The sequence below is a fragment of the Phacochoerus africanus genome, chromosome 16 (genome assembly GCF_016906955.1).
Source record: "Phacochoerus africanus isolate WHEZ1 chromosome 16, ROS_Pafr_v1, whole genome shotgun sequence".
NCBI lineage: Eukaryota > Metazoa > Chordata > Mammalia > Artiodactyla > Suidae > Phacochoerus > Phacochoerus africanus.
This window is the reverse complement of record NC_062559.1, coordinates 446,879-465,193: the sequence shown is the minus strand read 5'-3', so window position 1 is coordinate 465,193 and position 18,315 is coordinate 446,879. Positions and strand designations below refer to the sequence as shown.

Genomic DNA, 18,315 nt, shown 5'->3' with positions numbered 1-18,315 from the left:
CGGGGGAACCGTGGCCAGAGAAGAGAAGTAAGTTCCCAAGCCGTTCCTACAGTACCGGTCGTGCTGCTGGACCTAAAGGCCCGGGTCTCTTCGGGTAAAGAAATGATGGCAGCTCTTCGAGTGAATGGCTGCGCTGACTGATTACGTAGAGAAGTCCAGCAGCAGTAAATGAAAAGTCACCAAACAGTGCAGAGTTAACCGTAACGTTGTGCACATCTGTGTGTGCGAGTGGCCTTCACTCATTGTGACAGCTTGATGTGACTGAAGTTTTGGAATTTTTTTTTAACTTTACGGCCACACCCACGGCACATGGAAGTTCCCGGGCCAGGGATCGAACCCGCGCTTCTGCAGTGACCTGAGCTGCTGCAGTCGGGTTCTTAGCCCACTGTGCCACAGCAGGAACTCGTAAGGTCCAGTATTTGGAAAGACGGGAAGTTTAAGCAAACAGAGTTTCAACTGCCAGCTAACCGACCACAGGCCCGTGGCAGGCGTGGAGTCCGAATCGGGGCACGAGCGGCAGCAGCCCCAGGCTCGCCTCACCTCATACACCTCGTTCCACTTGGGGCTGAGGCTCTCCTTGATGACCTTGCTCTGGAAGATCTGGTTGCCAACTCGAAGGACTCCATACGGGTCCGACTTGCCCTTGACAAGCCCCTTCAGGTAAGTGTCCTTCCCCTGAAGGTCCTGAGCTTCAATAAAGTGGATCCTGAGGACACCCTGGAAAGGAGGGGGACACGGCCGACTGCTCGCTGGCCCGCCTGACAGGCAGGGGACAAAGGCTGCGCGAGGGAACAACCCAGATCCTCCTGCGGCGCAGCAGAGCGCGCCGACGGGGGAGGCGTCGTCAGGGGCAGGGCTGCGGAGCAGCAGAGCGGGCGGGACGAGGGCGTCAGAGGGGCACCGCCAGGAGGCCGGGCGGGAGGAGCCGGCGTGAGCGGCCCACTCCTCCAGACCCCTCCTAGGGGAGGCCCCGGGGGGACCCTGCGCCCAGGGACCCCAGCTCGAGCTGGGCAGGACGGCAAGAAGAGGTGAGATGACACCCCAAATAGGCCCGCTTCAGCAGCGATAAGAGTCATGGTAACCAGTGATGGGGAAGCGGTAAGGGCCGTGGTAACTAGTCATAGGGAGTGGTAAGGGCCGTGGTTAACTAGTCATAGGGAGTGGTAAGGGCCGTGGTTAACTAGTCAGAGGGAGTGGTAAGGGCCGTGGTTAACTAGTCAGAGGGAGTGGTAAGGGCCGTGGTAACTAGTCATAGGGAGTGGTAAGGGCCGTGGTTAACCAGTCAGAGGGAGTGGTAAGGGCCGTGGTTAACCAGTCAGAGGGAGTGGTAAGGGCCGTGGTTAACCAGTCAGAGGGAGTGGTAAGGGCCGTGGTTAACTAGTCAGAGGGAGTGGTAAGGGCCGTGGTTAACTAGTCATAGGGAGTGGTAAGGGCCGTGGTAACTGGTCATAGGGAGTGGTAAGGGCCGTGGTAACTAGTCAGAGGGAGTGGTAAGGGCCTAGTGGTTAACTTGTCATAGAGAGTGGTAAGTGCGGTGGTAACTGGTCAGAGGGAGTGGTAAGGGCCGTGGTAACTGGTCATAGGGAGTGGTAAGGGCCGTGGTTAATTAGTCATAGGGAGTGGTAAGGGCCGTGGTTAACTAGTCATAGGGAGTGGTAAGGGCCGTGGTAACTGGTCATAGGGAGTGGTAAGGGCCGTGGTAACTGGTCATAGGGAGTGGTAAGGGCCGTGGTAACTGGTCATAGGGAGTGGTAAGGGCCGTGGTTAACTAGTCATAGGGAGTGGTAAGGGCCGTGGTTAACTAGTCAGAGGGAGTGGTAAGGGCCGTGGTTAACTAGTCATAGGGAGTGGTAAGGGCCGTGGTTAACTAGTCATAGGGAGTGGTAAGGGCCGTGGTTAACTAGTCATAGGGAGTGGTAAGGGCCGTGGTAACTGGTCATAGGGAGTGGTAAGGGCCATGGTAACTAGTCATAGGGAGTGGTAACTAGTGATAGGCAGTGGTGAGTGCAGTGGAAACCAGTGATGGGGAAGTGGTAGTGCCGTGGTAACTAGTCATAGGGAGTAGTAACTACCATAGTTAACTACTCAGAGGGAGTGGTAAGTGCCATGGTAACTAGTCATAGGGAGTGCTAAGTGTCGTGATAACTAGTCATAGGGGGTGGTAAGTGCAGTGGTAACTAGCACTTAGAGGAGAAATGAGATGTTCCTAAGCCCTTGATATGCACAGATCACACTGATTTTTAGAACAACAATTTCTATGAAATATTGTCTTTAAACCTATTTTATGGATGGGAAACTGAAACTCAAGATACATACAACTCACGGACTTTAAACATAATTCTCTTTTCCTAAAACGTTTACTTGATAAAATTAAAAATATCCACTCCAGGAGTTCCCATGTGGCTCAGTGGAAACGAATCTGACTAGCACCCATGAGGACGCAGGCTTGAGCCCTGGCCTCGCTCAGTGGGTTAAGGATCCTGTGTTGCCACGAGCTGGGGTGTAGGTCGCAGACGTGGCTCGGATCTGGTGTTGCTGTGGCTGCGGTTGGTGGCTACAGCTCTGATTTGACCCCTACCCTGGGAACCTCCATACGCCGCGAGTGCAGGCCTAAAAACAAAAAACAAACAAAAACCCACTCCTATTTCTTTCGAGGCAAACACAGGTGGTAGAGTTACCTTTTGGTAGTATTCTACCCCACACTTTAAAAATAACTACCAGGTAACATCCTGACGCAATCAGCATAGGAAGATACATCATTTTACAGACAAGTACACTTTTAAAACTTTTTTCTTTTTTTTTTTTTTTTTAAGGGCCGCACCCACAGCATGTGGAGGTTCCCAGGCTGGGGGTCTAATTGGAGCTGCAGCCACCGGCCTACGCCAGAGCCACAGCAACTCGGGATCCAAGCCGCGTCCATGATCTACACCACAGCTCATGGCAACACCAGATCCTTAACCCACTGAGCGAGGCCAGGGATCAAACCCGCAACCTCATGGTTCCTAGACAGATTTGTTTCCACTGAGCCACAAAGGGAACTCCTAAAACCTTAACAAACAAAATTGCCTGATTATATTTTCACATGTCTAATGGGCAGGTCATCTAGCCACACATTTGAGCAGCCCCAGCTTTTAAACCCCACACAGTGATGGAGTTTGGACCCAGGCAGGCTGAGATGGCCACCTGTACACAGAGAACAAAGCCTAGTGGCCAAGGGGCACGGGCATTTCACCTGGAAAGGCAGGCCTGCATTTTTAGAGATGAAATGCTACATCCATCTTAAATTAAGGAAAAAGGACATCCCTATGGCACCCATGGTGTGCCAGCAAATCTCTGAATGCCAACAATATAAATAACTTGGGCCCGAGTGGCTGGGGTGTTGTTACTTTAAAGATACACAGGAAAGCTCGTGCATGTTTGTTGGCGTGGGCACTGGTACTGAGAGGTGATTTACCCAGGAAGAGTGGGGGGGGGGGGGCACTGTCCACAGCGACTTCAACAAACACCGAAAAAGGACGAAGAAATACCCCCTGCAGTAAAGGAACAGACACCCCGTGCCAGGCTTCCACTCCACTTCCACTTCCGGAGCCCACGGTGGGTCAGGCCAGACGTGCGAAGTGAAGCTGCGAGCGGGAGGAGCCCTGGCGAACTGGGAGGGACCGTCCCATCCTCCACGCAGGCAGAGGAAGCCCGCGTCCTTGCCCGAGGGGCAGGCTCTCGCGGTTGTGGGATGGGGCTGTTTAGTGGACTCAGATGGCGGGAACTCCAACATGTGCGACCGGCCTGTGTGTGCTGGGCGTCACCCCAACACACAGATGAAGAAGCCGGAGCCCAGACACCCCAAGTGAAGCTGCCGCCAACGCCAGGGCTGTGGCTCCGCCAGCCCCTGCCCCGTCACCCATCCAGGGATGTGTCTGCCACCTCACTCCCTGAATGACCCCGGAACACCCACATGGTCACAGCTGAGAAGAAGCGTGGACGACGTTCCCCGCTTAGGCTAAACTGTGACATCCTGATGCCTGCAAACAGTCCGTGCTTTCTCAGGCAATACACCAGAACGTTCTCTCAGCTGTCCCCACGGCCGACAGCAACCACCCGCAGCATCAAATCCCTAGGAGCATCTCTGAGGTTCGCAGACGCGAGAACTGCCCCCACGTCGCAGAAAACGTTGGGCCAGATGCCCCTTAGCCAATCTCCTAAGGAGTGAGGCAGGACAGACCACCGTCACTGCAGCAGGGCCCCAGGGCCAGGCCGCCGGAGGAGAAACGCAAGATGTCACAGCACCAGGCCGAGGAAAAGGGTTCCGGTCCACCGGGAACGGGTTCCGGATGCTTACCTTTGGTACCGGGAACCGCAACTGCGCTATCTGAACTTCGCTGACGAGAGGAACGGTGACTCGATTGGGAAGCACCAGATAGTTGGATATTATATCCAGGATGATAGTATCTGATAAACCACTGTGAGGGGAGAGGTCAAAAAAAAAATAAACACAAAGAAATACACAACCATCAGAGACTTCAGTGACAGCTAGGGCCTTGCAACGGTGAGAGGAGCATAAACATGATACAACACCCCACTGACAGGGGCCGAGCAAATTCCGTGGACACAGTATTTAAAGATGTAGTTTAATACTTTAGACGCGGTACTGCTACGGTGACTACCACACGGGAGTTATTCTGAGAACACAAGCTAATATCCTGGCTACATTGTACAATGCTCTAAATAACATCTCATACATTTCCACAAAACTTAATCATTGTTTTAACACTAAACAGCTCATGTACACTTAACTAAATTTCTTTTTAAGAAAATATTTCAAACCACCAGAGAAGTACAGAGAATCACAACAAGCATCCCTTGACTCAGTCCATGTTTGTTCAATTAAACCTAACTCCCTTGTTACAGGCACAGAGCTCCCAATGAATTAAGGAATGTACACGTTATTCTCTTTATACTTTATGTGGGTACCGAATACTGCAATTATTTTTGAAATACTATATAGCACTGCACAGAGAACTCAGTGGCAGAAACAGAAGTGTGAAGGCTAAAGAAACAAACGTACTTGAAATTTATTTTTGTATCTCCTTTGATGCAAACGGGAGAATTAGGCAATGTGTGTGTGAGACAACGTCTGAAAGCAAGCATAAAGTTTCACTGCTAGGAGTTCCCGTCACGGCTCAGGGATTAACGAATCCAACCAGGAACCACAAGGCTGCAGGTTCGATCCCTGGCCTCGCTCAGTGGGTTAAGGATCCAGTGTTGCCATGAGCTGTGGTGTTGGTCACAGACACGGCTCAGATTTGGCGTTGCTGTGGCTCTGGCATAGGCCAACGGCTACAGCTCCGATTGGACCCCTAGCTTGGGAACCTTCATATGCCGCAGGTGCGGCCCTAGAAAGACCAAAAAAAAAGTTTCATTGCTAGCCAGGACGGCAAAGTTCTAGAAGAGTCTTCCTTCTTGCCAGGACTTGTCAGATGCTGCCCCAGGAGCGTGCACAGGTAAGGTCACGGCACAGAGCATCCTCCGGGGCACGGCGAAGGGCAGCGCACTCAGCGGTGGCGGAGCCCGACGGAGGTCAGGACGGGGACCTCAGCTCAGGACCCACCAGTTCGATGTGGGAAGAGGACCAACCTCAACCCCACAGACACACCCGCTCTCCCGGCGAAGAGGCCAGCTCGTCAGGTGTGAAACCTCAGAGGGAAGCGGAGGGTTGGAGCTGGCCGACACTGGATCAGTGTCCCGAGCAGAGGAGGAGCTGGTCCTGCAGAGCTTCGCTACCAAGCTACTCTTACCTGGGCCCTTCCCGGCCGAAATACCACTTCCGTTTATGCGGAAAAACCTACCGAGACAGAAGCCCCCTCACTGAGGACAGAAATGTTTCACGAAGGCCTCAGCTGCGCCACGGGAAGGCTGACTGCCTGCCCTCCCCCCTGACGCCCCAAACCAGCAGAAGGCCCCCCGAGTAGGGCTGCAGTGTCACCTTCGCCGGCCACTCGGCTCCTGCTGGCGGCGCCCGGGCCCCCGACAGCAACAGCTTCCCGTCGCCGCCGACCCTCCTGGCCCTTGGAACAGCCCCTGCTTGTGGCCTCACGTGTTTGTCACAGTTCTCATAGCTTCTTACCCCTGCAACCCTCGGTTTCGGCGCTTCACTGAGAAAGAGCAAGGAGAGCTGAAGTTCAGGGTAAAGGGAAGAGGCTCAGGCATCCCTGCACCTTGGAACTCCCGGGGCTCTGCCCTGTCATCACTGGACACGGCATGTGGAGGTTACCTTGTTACGCTTGGTGCAAGGTTTCATCACGGTAGGTTCAGAGTGAGCACACACCTTACTTGCAGAAGACAAGGCCTGCCACTGCTGTGAGTCACTTGATAAAGCCTTTAAGTGAGAAACTGGAGCCTAAGTTTTATGCTAAGTATATACACACACATTTCATTACAATTTACATAATTATACATAAATCATAGATCATGTATAAATATGCATAATTTAAAAGGGATATATTACTATATCTGTTTCATACCATAGCCTCATTTTTGAATGGTGTGTATCCATTTCTCTCTGTATTTCTAATAAACATAACTTTTAATGACACATGTAACCCTGTAGATACTGAATGTATGAGAATACAGGGTATGTGAAAAGCTATATATAAAACAATAGCTAGAAGCTATATAAAAAGAGCCTGCTTTCACACAAAATCACAAAGTGAATGGAGCTGTACAAGCCGAGCTGCGGGCCCCTGGACAGGAGCTGAGGCAAGGCTGTTGGCAGAGCAGGTGCTCGAGGAAGCCGAGTCCCAGCCCTCCCACTTCGACACCAAACGACAGCAGCGGTTTGCTGCCTGGCCGCTAAGCGGCACCCTAACCCCTTCCTTCTGATCAAAGTTCTTCCTTTGGGACCCCCGCCCTTCACTAGAGCTTTTTGCAGCATTTCTGTGTCTCCTCCTGGGGTGGGCACGACACCCAAATCTGATCATCTGTTCGAGGACAAACACAAGTCAACCCTGAACTTTTGCTGGAACGAGTGGGAAAAGGTTCTTTTCAGCCGAGGTTGCCAAGCTTGTGGAAGAGAAGCTAGAAGCTGCTGCTTCACAGCAAGAGGCTGCCTGGGGACGCAGCCACACAGGGAACAACAGAGCCAGGAGCAGACCCTTCTTAGACACCAGTGCCTGGCTGTGCCCGAGGGCACCAGACCAGGCTCCAGACTGCTGGGCGACACAAGCCAGGAACCTGGGCTCTGTTCTGCTCACAGCCGCATCCCAGCACTCAGAGCAGACGCTCGGTACCCGTGTGTTGGATGAAGGATGAGGCTGTCTTTAAAAAACAGTATTGGGGATTCCTGCTGTGGCGCAGCGGGATCAGCAGCATCTCTGGGGCTCTGGGAGGCAGGTCTGATCCCCACTCAGCACAGGGGGTCAAGGGTCCGGCGGTGCTGCGGCTGTGCGGCAGGTCACAAAGCTGGAACGGATCCCTGGCCTGGGAACTCCATATGCCGAAGGCTGGCCGAAAAAGAAAATTAAAAAAATAAATAAATAAAATAGAAAACACTACTGAGTTACACAATTCTTTACTCACTTAATGAAGACCCTGTGAGTTTGGTTTGTTGTTGAAACCAAGAATTTTTTTTTTTTTTTTTTTGGTCTTTCTAGGGCCACTCCCACAGCACATAGAGGTCCCCAGGCTAGGGGTCGAATCGGAGCTGTAGCCGCCAGCCTACACCACAGCCATAGCAACGCAGGATCCGAGCCACGTCTGGGACCTACACCACAGCTCCCGGCAATGCCGGATCCTTAACCCACTGAGCAAGGGCAGGGATCGAACCCGCAACCTCATGGTTCCTAGTCGAATTCATTAACCACTGCGCCATGACGGGAACTCTGAAACCAAGAATCTTAAATAACACTTTAATAAAAGTTTTAAAAAAATTGTCCTCTTCAAAAATCTTTGAAAGATGACAGTATCTTTCTATATCCAATAAACTATAGTACCTAAAAGACTTTTATTATTATGACTGTATCTCAGCCGATTAAAGTCTTAATTTTTCCCCGATAACAAAATGAAATTCTTTCTAGTGGCCATTTCAAAGGCATTAAACAATTATATAGGAATAGAAAAACAGACCAAAAATCAAGGTTTTCATAGTTCAATTTCTAAGCCATTTTAAGGAAAACAAAAACAAAACCCAAACCAAACAAAACAAACCCCACAGATCAGCAGAGTGTCTACCAGGAACACATAGACAGCTTTAACCAACGAGTGATGGATTTTGACCTTCAAATGCAACAGCGAAACCCGCGGAAGCAGGCTTCACCCCATCCTGCTCAGGGGTGACTAACGGGTCTGCCCTTGTCGCCTCCCATCTCACAGGACGGACGGGCTATGACATGAGCAGGAAGCCTCCCGTCTCTCACAGGTGGACGTGCCCTCAGGAGCCCCACATGCTCCTCCTGGGGTTTCAGACACTAGGTCACACGAACAACGGAGGCACGCCCGTGACATGACGTGGCTCCCGGGTCCAGGACTGGCACCCGCCCTCCGAGGGGGAGGTCAAGGCGCGCAGGGCAAAGGGAGGGCCCAGCCCGGCTTGAAAAGGACCCACAGAAAGGGCTGGTTTTGGAACGTGCAAGCTGGAAACCCGTGAGGGTTTTCTTTATTTTTCTGGGAAAACATCAAAAGCCAAAGGTAGAAGTTAACGTGTGGGGGGTTAAAGGCCCCTCGGGCTGGGTGACCAGCCTCTGTCCGGGTGGTGCAGCTCCCGTGACCCGGAGCCCCCCCCCCCGCCCCAGGCTGGGTGACCAGCCTCTGTCCGGGTGGTGCAGCTCCCGTGACCCGGAGCCCGGAGCCCGCCTAAGGACCCAGGAGGAGCACTCCGGCCTTGACCGTGTGTGCCGTCTTCACGACACCGCAACTCGCCCGTCACCCCGTCAGCCAGCTAACCCTGGGGCGAGACAGTACTTACTTCAATCCGGGGATATCGAGAAGGTTAGTCAGTCCTGTCCAGTTAATTTCTAAAAGCTGTTATTAAAAAAAAGGGCAAAAACAGTAAGTATGCCAATTGTTTCCAAGGACTACATCAAACCACACGTTTTGTTTCTTTACAGATGGAATGGGTCAGCGCATACGACTCTCCTATACGCTGCTTTCCGCTCTGAAACATCGAGGCCACTGCCCCTTGTGGGTACACAAACAGCTTACCTGCTCCTGTTCTGCTGCTGTCATGATTTTCTCCAGTAAAATCGTAATTATCTCTACACCCATCCGCCAACGGATGGGCACTCAGAATATTTATAGTTTATTATAAGACATGATTCAGTGAGTATCTTTTTACACACCTTTCTAAAATTACAGTCGATTTATAATGTCGTGGTACACGCCTGCTCTTATATGCACGTGGAGACTAGTATTCAAAAAAAAGTGACAAACACCTGTTCTTATGTGCACGTTGGAGACTAGTATTCAAACAGCGGAAGCTCTGGTTCAAGGCACACCTTCTTTTTTTTATGCTGATCACATGCTCCCTAATTGCCCTAGTACTGTACCAATTTACATTCCACCAAAAGTGTCTAAGATGTCCTTTCTTTATACCCTCGCCTAAAAGAGAGAAGAAAAATCAGTCTGTCCAGCAGTTAAGCAATGGCACTGTATCACTTTATCACGTTTCCACCTGCATTTTCCTGCCATTAGTAGAATACCTCCCACCCATTCATTCAACATTTGTAATTTTTGCTCATTTTTTCTAGCAGGTATTTATCTTAGGATAATTCCTATATAGTAGCTGAGATTCCATTAAATGGATGTGGACAGGTAAAAAGCCATGATTAGAAACACGGCTTTTCTGGAGTTCCCGCTACGGCACAATGGGATCAGGGGTGTCTCTGGAGCCCTAGGAAGCAGGTCTGAGCCCCAGCCTGGCACAGTGGGATAAGGATCTGGCATTGCCACGGTGGTGGCAGTGGTGTGGGTCACACAGGGCCCAAGAACTCCATATGCTATGGGGCAGCCAAAAAAGAAAAAAAAAGAAAAAATAACAAACACTGCTTTTCTGTGAAGATGGATACGGCACATAATGAAATTACTTGTGCTTTGTAGCTGCAGACGATGCCAAGTGAAACTGCGTGACCTCCATCACCCATAGAGCTGGAGAGACAAAGCTGTGTAGTGGGTAATTTCAAGGTCAAGGTTCTTTTGGACAGACCAAAACTCAAACGCACACCGCCCGCAAGTCCCAAGACCAACCTCCCCGGCATCCTGCCTGTTAACGCCTCTCCGAATGCAGCTTCCACTAAAAGGAACAGAGGGTTTTGAGGAAATGGCTGATGGCAGGTCTGGAGCCAAAACCGTTAACATGAGCCTGGGGCATCTTTCTAGAATCTGAGAGAGTAAAGAAACTCAGTGACGCCTCAAACAGCAGTTCCCTGGCAGCGACTATAACCGGACTACGACCTCGCAGGCAGCAGAGGGCCTGCGCACAGGGCCCTTATCAAAATGATGAGCTGCGCCCGAATGCTGCCCAAGTTCAGAGAAACCACGCGCCCAGGGGGCAGGGCCAGAAGTCCTGGAAGGACAGGACTCAGCTGCATTTGAAGAGATCTGAATGCAGGAAAGAAAGCCCAGGCAAAGGGCCCCATGTTCAAGGCCCTGAAAGAGAGGCTGGCCTGTGCCTGAGCACAGGGAGGTGCGGGCGGGGGAGGGAGAGGAGTGAGTGCGTGTGTGTGCAAGGACGAGTGAGGGTGTGTGAGTGAACAGGTGTGCAAGTGTGAGGGCGAGCCTGAGAGCAAGCCAGGTCCACAGGGGGACACAGGGAGAAGCAGACTCAGGCTGCAGTTTGGAAAGGCAACTAAAATCAGGTACCCCAAGTCTGGATGCCTGGGATCTCCCCTCGGGGAGGCTCAAGAGCCAGTGAGGGAGTTCCCGTTGTGGCCCAGTGGAAAAGAACCTGAGGGGCATCCATGAGGATGTGGGTTCCACCCCTGGCCTTGCTCAGTGGGTTAAGGATGCGGTGTTGCCGTGAGCTGTGGTGTAGGTGGCCCTTGCACTGCTGTGGCTGTGATGTAGGCCGCAGCTGTAGCTCCAACCCGATTTGACCCCTGGCCTGGGAACTTCCACAGGCCATGGGTGCGGCCCTAAAGAGCAAAAACAGGCCGGGGGGCGGGGGACGGGGCGAGAGACGTGCGATCAAAGGACAAGACCGCTTGGGCTGCTGAGGAGCAGTGAGAGACAGATGCGGCACACTGCAACCGGAGCCCCACCCGTGCAGCGCGTTCACAGGATCCTCGGCCGTGCCTCCCTCTGCCCCCCGACAGGACGGCTATTAAAATACAGGCGGACTCCTCCCGCCCTTCTGCAGAGTCTCTGAATCTGCGGATCTAGGCTGGTGGTAAAAGGTCACGAATGCTGCTCTCCCGTCTGGAACCTTCTGGGAAGAGGGGCCCTCCTGAATGCGCGGAGAGCTGAGGTGACAGGGCCACCGCCGCGTAGGAGAGTCAGAGTAAACCCTGTGAAATCGACAGGAACAGGGCATGAGCAGCGCCCTGGTGGGCAAGCAGTGTGAGCCTGCTGCCAGGACTTCCTGAAGGGTGAGGCCGGGGAGGGAGCAGCTGCTGAAGGAAAGGCACACACCTGTCCCCACACCAAGACACGGAAGCCCGGGGAAGGACGCACGAGTGCTGACAAGGGCGGGAGGGAACACCCCTCTGGCCACGCTGTCCAGGCCAAGACCACAGAGAGCCCACGCTGCTGGGGGCGAGGGGGACATGCTCGCCAAAGACAGGAGCCCGGGGAGGGGGCAGGGCCACTGTGAGCGCTCCAGGGCCACGGGGGCGGAACAGGACGCTCCAAAATAATGGAACACATCACACCCCAGATCCGGGGAACTCAGAGAATGCCTGGCAGGATAAATACCCCCGAGCTCCCCGCTGGCCCAATACGCAGCCGCCGTCTGGGCCTCTTCGGTGGGGTGGGCCCCTGTGGGCCTGCCTGCGGGCCCTGCCTCTCCAGCTCCCTGTTGCCTCTCACGCAGGGCCGCAGGAATCGGCGTCGGGGAGCTGTGTTCAAACGCTGACCTTCCTACTCCTGCCCGAGGGGTTAAGGTCTGTATCTGACGCAGCTGGAACGGAGCGAGGACCAAGGCAAGGCCGGAGGCTCAGCCCTCGGAGCACTCGGGCACCCAGGCCTTGGTGTGTGGCCTGAAGGACCAGACAGATGATGCTGGTCTCGGGGAGAGAGAAGGACGCCGCCAAGGCAGGACAGGGAACCGAGGGACAGAGGCCATGGCGTCCACAGGCCGTCCCGTTCCTGACACTCAACTGCAGCCTCCGCATGGGTTTCACGCGACCCAGATACATGCTCGTTTTATTTTAAAATACAGCTCCCCCTTTCCCCTTCTCGACTGCTGGAGTCCTAGCTGGTAGGACTCAACTTCTTCTCATAATCACTCTAAAAAGAAGCTATTATGTCCATTTGACAGATAAAGAAACTCAGCCTGTGGTTCAAAGACTTGGGAGGCATGTCCTTTGCGAGCTGGAGGGAACCCTTTAGGATAAACACATTCAGAGCAAGCCCCAGACCATCTCCTGGAAAAGCTCTAGAAAAGACCTCTTGTTCACTCTCATCTAATCCATCCTCCGGGGACAGAGCCAGAAATGACCTAAGGGGGCGTTCCCTGGTGGCCTAGCCGTCAAGGATCCATCCAGCGTTGTGGCTGCTGTGGCTCAGGGCCAGTCCCTGGCCCAGGAGTGCCAAAGGCAATGGCAACAACTGTCAGGTCAGCTGAGTGGGGGCCACCAACTCACTGGGACGGACATGTCCGGGGCAGACCCTGGGGGGTCCTGGCGTGTTCCAGGACCTTCACCCAAACCTCCGCCCTTCCCCACGAGACTGGGTCTCTCCCACCAGGGCCCCCAGAGTGCTAACCTACATAGGGAAAGTATTTAATTTCTTCAAGATCTCAAGACTCGCTCTGTGCCGGGACATTTAACCACCACACCTGATCTTCTGAGGGAGGCATCCTGTAACTCCCTGTGTTACCGATGGGGAAACTGAGGCTCACAGACATTAAAGACAGGAGCCCCTCTGTACCTGAAGGTTCCGCCTCCTCGGATTCAAGCAACCTCAGACCAGATCTATGCCGAAAGAAAAAATTCCACAAAGTTCCAAAAAGCAAAACCATGGCCCTATGTACACAGCTCTTACATCGGAATTTCAACTATTTACACAAAGCGTACACTGCATCAGGCACCACGAGAGACGTGGAGAAGAGAAAGGCACCGGGGTGTGGGCAGGTTACATGCAGATCCCACGCCGTTCATGCGGGACTTGAGCACCCCTGGGTCTGGGGTCCCAAGGAGCCCTGGCACCGATCCCGGGGATACTAAGGAAAGACAGTGATCTGCTCAAAGCACACAGTGCGAAGAAGAGAACGGCTAGGCCCCGCCTGTGGCTCAGCCCGTGAGGGTGCAGCACAAGCCATCCTGCCTCCCCTGGGCTCCGTGAGCTCAGCACTTCAGAAACTCTTAGGGTTTTTTTTCCTTTTTCCTTTTTCTTTTTTAAGACAAGTAGCACTAAACTAACCTAAACAAGCCAACAAACAAACAAACAAAAGGTGCAAAAGTCTCTTTTTTTCTTCTTTGGCCAAGCCCATGGCATGCAGAAATTCCTGGGCCAGGGAACAAACCTGCACCACAGGAGTGATGACACCAGATCCTTAACCACTAGGCCACCAGGGAACTCCAGTTTCCTCCTCTTAACGGCTTCCATGCTTCTGAGTCATCTGGACAGTCAAAACCCCCAATCTCTGTTTCTCGCTGGGGTGAGGAGGGACTTGGCAGCCAGCAGGGAACTCTGCTCTCACATTTTCCAGATGAAAATGACTGAAAAAGTCCCGTTTCTCCGAAGCCTGGACTTGGTGGCTATAATTAACCATATAAGGACGCAAGTAAGTCTCAGTCTTCACAGCCTTATCCTGCTTTTCTGAGTACGGAATGTCAGCTACAAGTGAATGTTATGTTATTTTTATTTTTATTTTTTTATTTATTTACTTTTTAATGGCTGCACCCATGGCATACGCGGGTTCCCAGGCTAGAGGTCGAACTGGAGCCGAAGCCACCAGCCCACGCCACAGCCACAGCCACGTGAGATCCAAGCTGAGTCTGCGACCTACACCACAGCCCAAGGCAACACCAGATCCTTCACCCACTGAACGAGGCCAGGGATTGAACCCTCATCCCCGTGGATGCAAGTCGGGTTCGTTACCTCTGAGCCCCAACAGAAACTCCTGTAATGTTACTTTTAAACTAAATACACCCATTAAAGGTCCAAACTAGGGAAGAAAACTAAGTTTTGAGGAAAATTTAAAGATTTGGATTTTGTTACCATCTGAGCTGGAAAAAACAAAGACCTTTTCTTAAACTGTTAAAAATGCCATACAATTTGCTAAAGATTAGTTTTTTTATACTCGTTAACGGAGGAATTTAAAAAAAAATTGGCTTTCCAATCAACTTTGTATGTCAAAAGAAAACATGAATTTTATTTTATTCTTATTTATTTATTTATTTTTGTCTTTTTGCCTTTTCTAGGGCGGCTCCTGCGGCACATGGAGGTCCCCAGGCTAGGGGTCGAATCGGAGCCGTAGCACCAGCCTACGCCAGAGCCACAGCCACGCGGGATCCGAGCCGTGCCTGCGACCTACACCACAGCTCACGGCAACGCCGGATCCTTAACCCACGGAGCAAGGCCAGGGATCGAACCCGCCACCTCATGGTTCCTAGTCGGATTCGTTAACCACTGAGCCACGACGGGAACTCCAAGAAAACATGAATTTTAAATCTTCCACGTATTTCTTCATTTCTCAATTTTTTTTTTCTTTTTTGCTTTTTGGGGCTGCAACTGCAGCATATGGAAGTTCCCAAGCTAGGCATTCAAATTGGAGCTGCAGATGCCATCCTACACTACAGCCATGGCAAGGAGAGATCCAACCCAGGTCTTGCGACCTACACTGTAGCTCGAGGCAACGCCGGATGCTTAACCCACTGGGCGAGGCCAGGGATGGAACCTGCGTCCTCAGGGATGCTAGTCGGATTTGCTTCCGCTGAGCCAGTAAGGATCCCTTACTGCTGTGGCTGTGGCGTAGGCCGGCAGGTGCCGCTCTGATTTGACCCCTAGCCTGGGAACTTCCACAGGCTGCAGGTGTGGCCCTAAAAAAAAGAAAAAAGAACTTTTTCTAAGTCTGTTTTCAAATTTTCAGAAGCCAATGTATGGTTTCTACGATGAGTGAGACAGCTGTCTACCAAGAGAGGTGAAGGCCTCGGTTAAGGGCCACAGAGACGAAAACGCACAGGCTTCACACGTCAAGGGGGACAACGTGAGTTCAGCTCTTCTTCTCCACTGTCTACTCCTGGCTACGGACACCTTCCTGGGAGGGAGAGGGTAGAAGACAGGGCAGTAAATGTGACTTACTGGCTTCCTGAGGAAGAAGATGGACAAAGCTCCCACTAAGGGCATGTCGCCAATCAACGGTTCCAGGATCACCCGCATGGTGCCATGAATCTACGTGCAAACGGGAAAAAAACCGCAACAATGACACAGTCCCAGGGGCCAGCTGCTGACTCAGGAGGATGCGAGATCCTCTGGCTCAGGGCACCTGAGCCTATGACTTCAGCTTTCTCTCAAGTATAACCTACAATCAAAATCTTAACTTCAAAGATACTGCGCATCAATAAAAACGTCACAATTCTCTTTCTGAGTGGAGCACAGAGAAATTGAGAAGACAGGAAACTTAAAAAAAAAAAAAACAACCTTACCTGTATACTTTGCACACCAGCTCTACAAAAATATCGCTTGATCTCCAAATCAATCTCACAATTTCCTACAAAACTGTCAAAGAAAAAGTTCTGTGTTACATTTGTCTCAATCACCACAGACCTGCAAAAAGCTGTATAATCTGAACACAATGACAGCAAAGCCACGGGAACTCGACTGCAGGCCAAGCTGGAGCCCGAGCCCGGCCTGTGTCAGAGACGCCGGAGCCCGGGCTGCAGTGGCCACTGCTACCAGAGGCCTTGCTAAAAATGCCACTTCTGGAGTTCCCATCGTGGTGCAGTGGTTAACGAATCCGACTAGGAACCATGAGGTTGCGGGTTCGGTCCTTGCCCTTGCTCAGTGGGTGAAGGATCCGGCGTGGCCGTGAGCTGTGGTGTAGGTTGCAGACGCGGCTCGGATCCCGCGTTGCTGTGGCTCTGGCGTAGGCCGGTGGCTACAGCTCTGATTAGACCCCTAGCCTGGGAACCTCCATATGCCGCGGAAGCGGCCCAAAGAAATAGCAAAAAGACAAAAAAAAAAAAAAAGCCACTTCTCAGAGCGCAGCTTCTGGAGCAGTCTCTTGATGGAATGTACTTCTCATTTGTTTTATAAACAATTGTTTGTTGAAAACATAAAACGCTTAGACTCTATTTCACCACAAGTCCATGTCATGGCCACGCTCCCCAGCTGGGAGATGCCCAGCGGTGACCTTCTGACGTCAAAGGTCACGACACGCCATCTGGTCCGAGTCTCACGGCGCCCCATGACGACGTCCTTTCAATCATTAATGTGAAACAAGCACGAACCCGGTACGATGTTGACTGTGAGGCTCACATCTTTCTTTACTAAATTCCACTGTAACCACTTTATTACTACATTTAAAATTTTCTTCGGCCACGTCCATGGCATGCAGAAATTCCCAGGCCCAGGACTGAACCCACACCACAGCTATACTCAGAGCCACAGCAGTGACAATGCTGGATCCTCAACCCACCGAGCCACCAGGAAACTCCTGCACCTATTTTTAACACAATCACGACACATCAATGACATCTTGCATGAGATCTGTACAACGTGGACCTGGAAGCAGGACACCCCGCTCCCGCCTAGAGTGTCTGGCGGCAATGTCAGAACCACGACAGCGTCTGAGCACTGAGCACGATGGTACCAAGAGGCATCTGGGATGAAACTTCCAGGGTTCACAGTCCTGGTGTAAAAGCTGGAACCTGTAGAGTCTTCTTATTGAGCATGACTCTCCAGCTCGGTAAAATCAACAATAACCTGCTACCTGGAGTTCCCGTCGTGGTGCAGCGGAAACAAATCCAACAAGGAACCACGAGGTTGCGGGTCCGATCCCTGGCCTCCCTCAGTGGGTTAAGGATCCGGCATTGCCGTGAGCTGTGCTGTAGGTCGCAGATGCGGCTCGGGTCCTGTGTTGCTGTGGATGTGGTGTAGCCTGGCAGCTGAGGCTCCGAGTCCACTGCTAGCCTGAGAACCTCCATATGAGGCTAGTTCGGCCCCAAAAAGCAAGACGAAACAAAACAACAACACAATAACCTGCTACAAAACCATCTCAAAACTTTCCTCTTCCGCACCTGTTGACTGAACGCAACGCACAGCGTGCGAGTTGCGAGTTAAGTTTTATTTGGGTCAAAACGAGGGCCACAGCCTGGGAAGCAGCCTCTGCGTAGCTCTGGGAACTGCTCCGACGAGGTGACGGGGGAGCAAATGCGTGATTTCGGTGAAGGGGGCGAGTGCAGTCATGCACTCATCTCAGCAGAAGGTTAAAGCCAGGCACGAGGAGCAGATGTCTCTGTTAATGATTTTGGTGCTTGTCTAGATATGAGAAAATGCAAGAAATTGGGCTCACGCAATCTTCTGAAAACATCGAACTATCTTAAGGCCTGTTCTGCCGGTTTTTCCAGAGCAGAGTTCCTCATTCCTGGTCTCTGCCCTGAATGCCTTTTGGGGGTGTTGAAAGTGTGACCGCAGTGGCTGGTGAGCTCATCCTGGCAGAGGCAGAGGGCAAGTGACAAGTTTCCACCTCCACACCCCAAGACTTGGTCGCTTTATTTCCTAGCATCTCTCATTAACCTCTTCCCCGTCTCCACTGCCAGGAACCTAGTTAGGGTGTTTGCCTGGAACACGGGAAAAAGCGGAATGCAGATTTTTTTCAGACATAAATATCTGAGCTGCCTAACGTGCATGTGTTGCCACGCCTGCTGAAACCACAAAGGCCAAAGCGCACCTTCGAAAAGGCAGCCGTTAATAGATTCATCGAACGTCTCTTTAATAAGCTTTATGAATTGCTCCCTCGGGGCTGGACAAGAAAGCCACGTTTCCACCCTCCTGAAGCTCATTCTCAGCGGAGAGGACCGCCCTTCCAGGTACAGCTGCCCTGAAGACACAAGCGGGGCTTCCTCTTTTACTCCACAGAGACAGTGAGGTCTGCCTAACACCAAACAGGCTAAAGACCCAGTGTCTTCTCCACGTGACGCCCTAACATGCCGTGTGCTCCTTCTA

General features: G+C 52.1%; 1 protein-coding gene across 6 annotated transcripts in view; it reads right to left on the bottom strand.

Moving 5' to 3' along the window:
• Nucleotides 1-18,315, bottom strand: part of ESYT2 (extended synaptotagmin 2) — a 76,683-nt gene that overhangs the window by 26,700 nt on the left and 31,668 nt on the right. For 5 of the 6 annotated variants that reach the window (XM_047763635.1, XM_047763632.1, XM_047763633.1 and 2 more), the window contains exons 5-9: nt 15,795-15,867; nt 15,451-15,540; nt 8,957-9,012; nt 4,337-4,457; nt 541-717 (exon numbers count right to left, since the gene is read on the bottom strand). In XM_047763635.1, coding sequence (XP_047619591.1) covers nt 541-717; nt 4,337-4,457; nt 8,957-9,012; nt 15,451-15,540; nt 15,795-15,867 — 517 coding nt within the window. The remainder of the gene's footprint in view (nt 1-540; nt 718-4,336; nt 4,458-8,956; nt 9,013-15,450; nt 15,541-15,794; nt 15,868-18,315) is intronic. The other variant, XM_047763636.1, reaches the window with a different exon arrangement.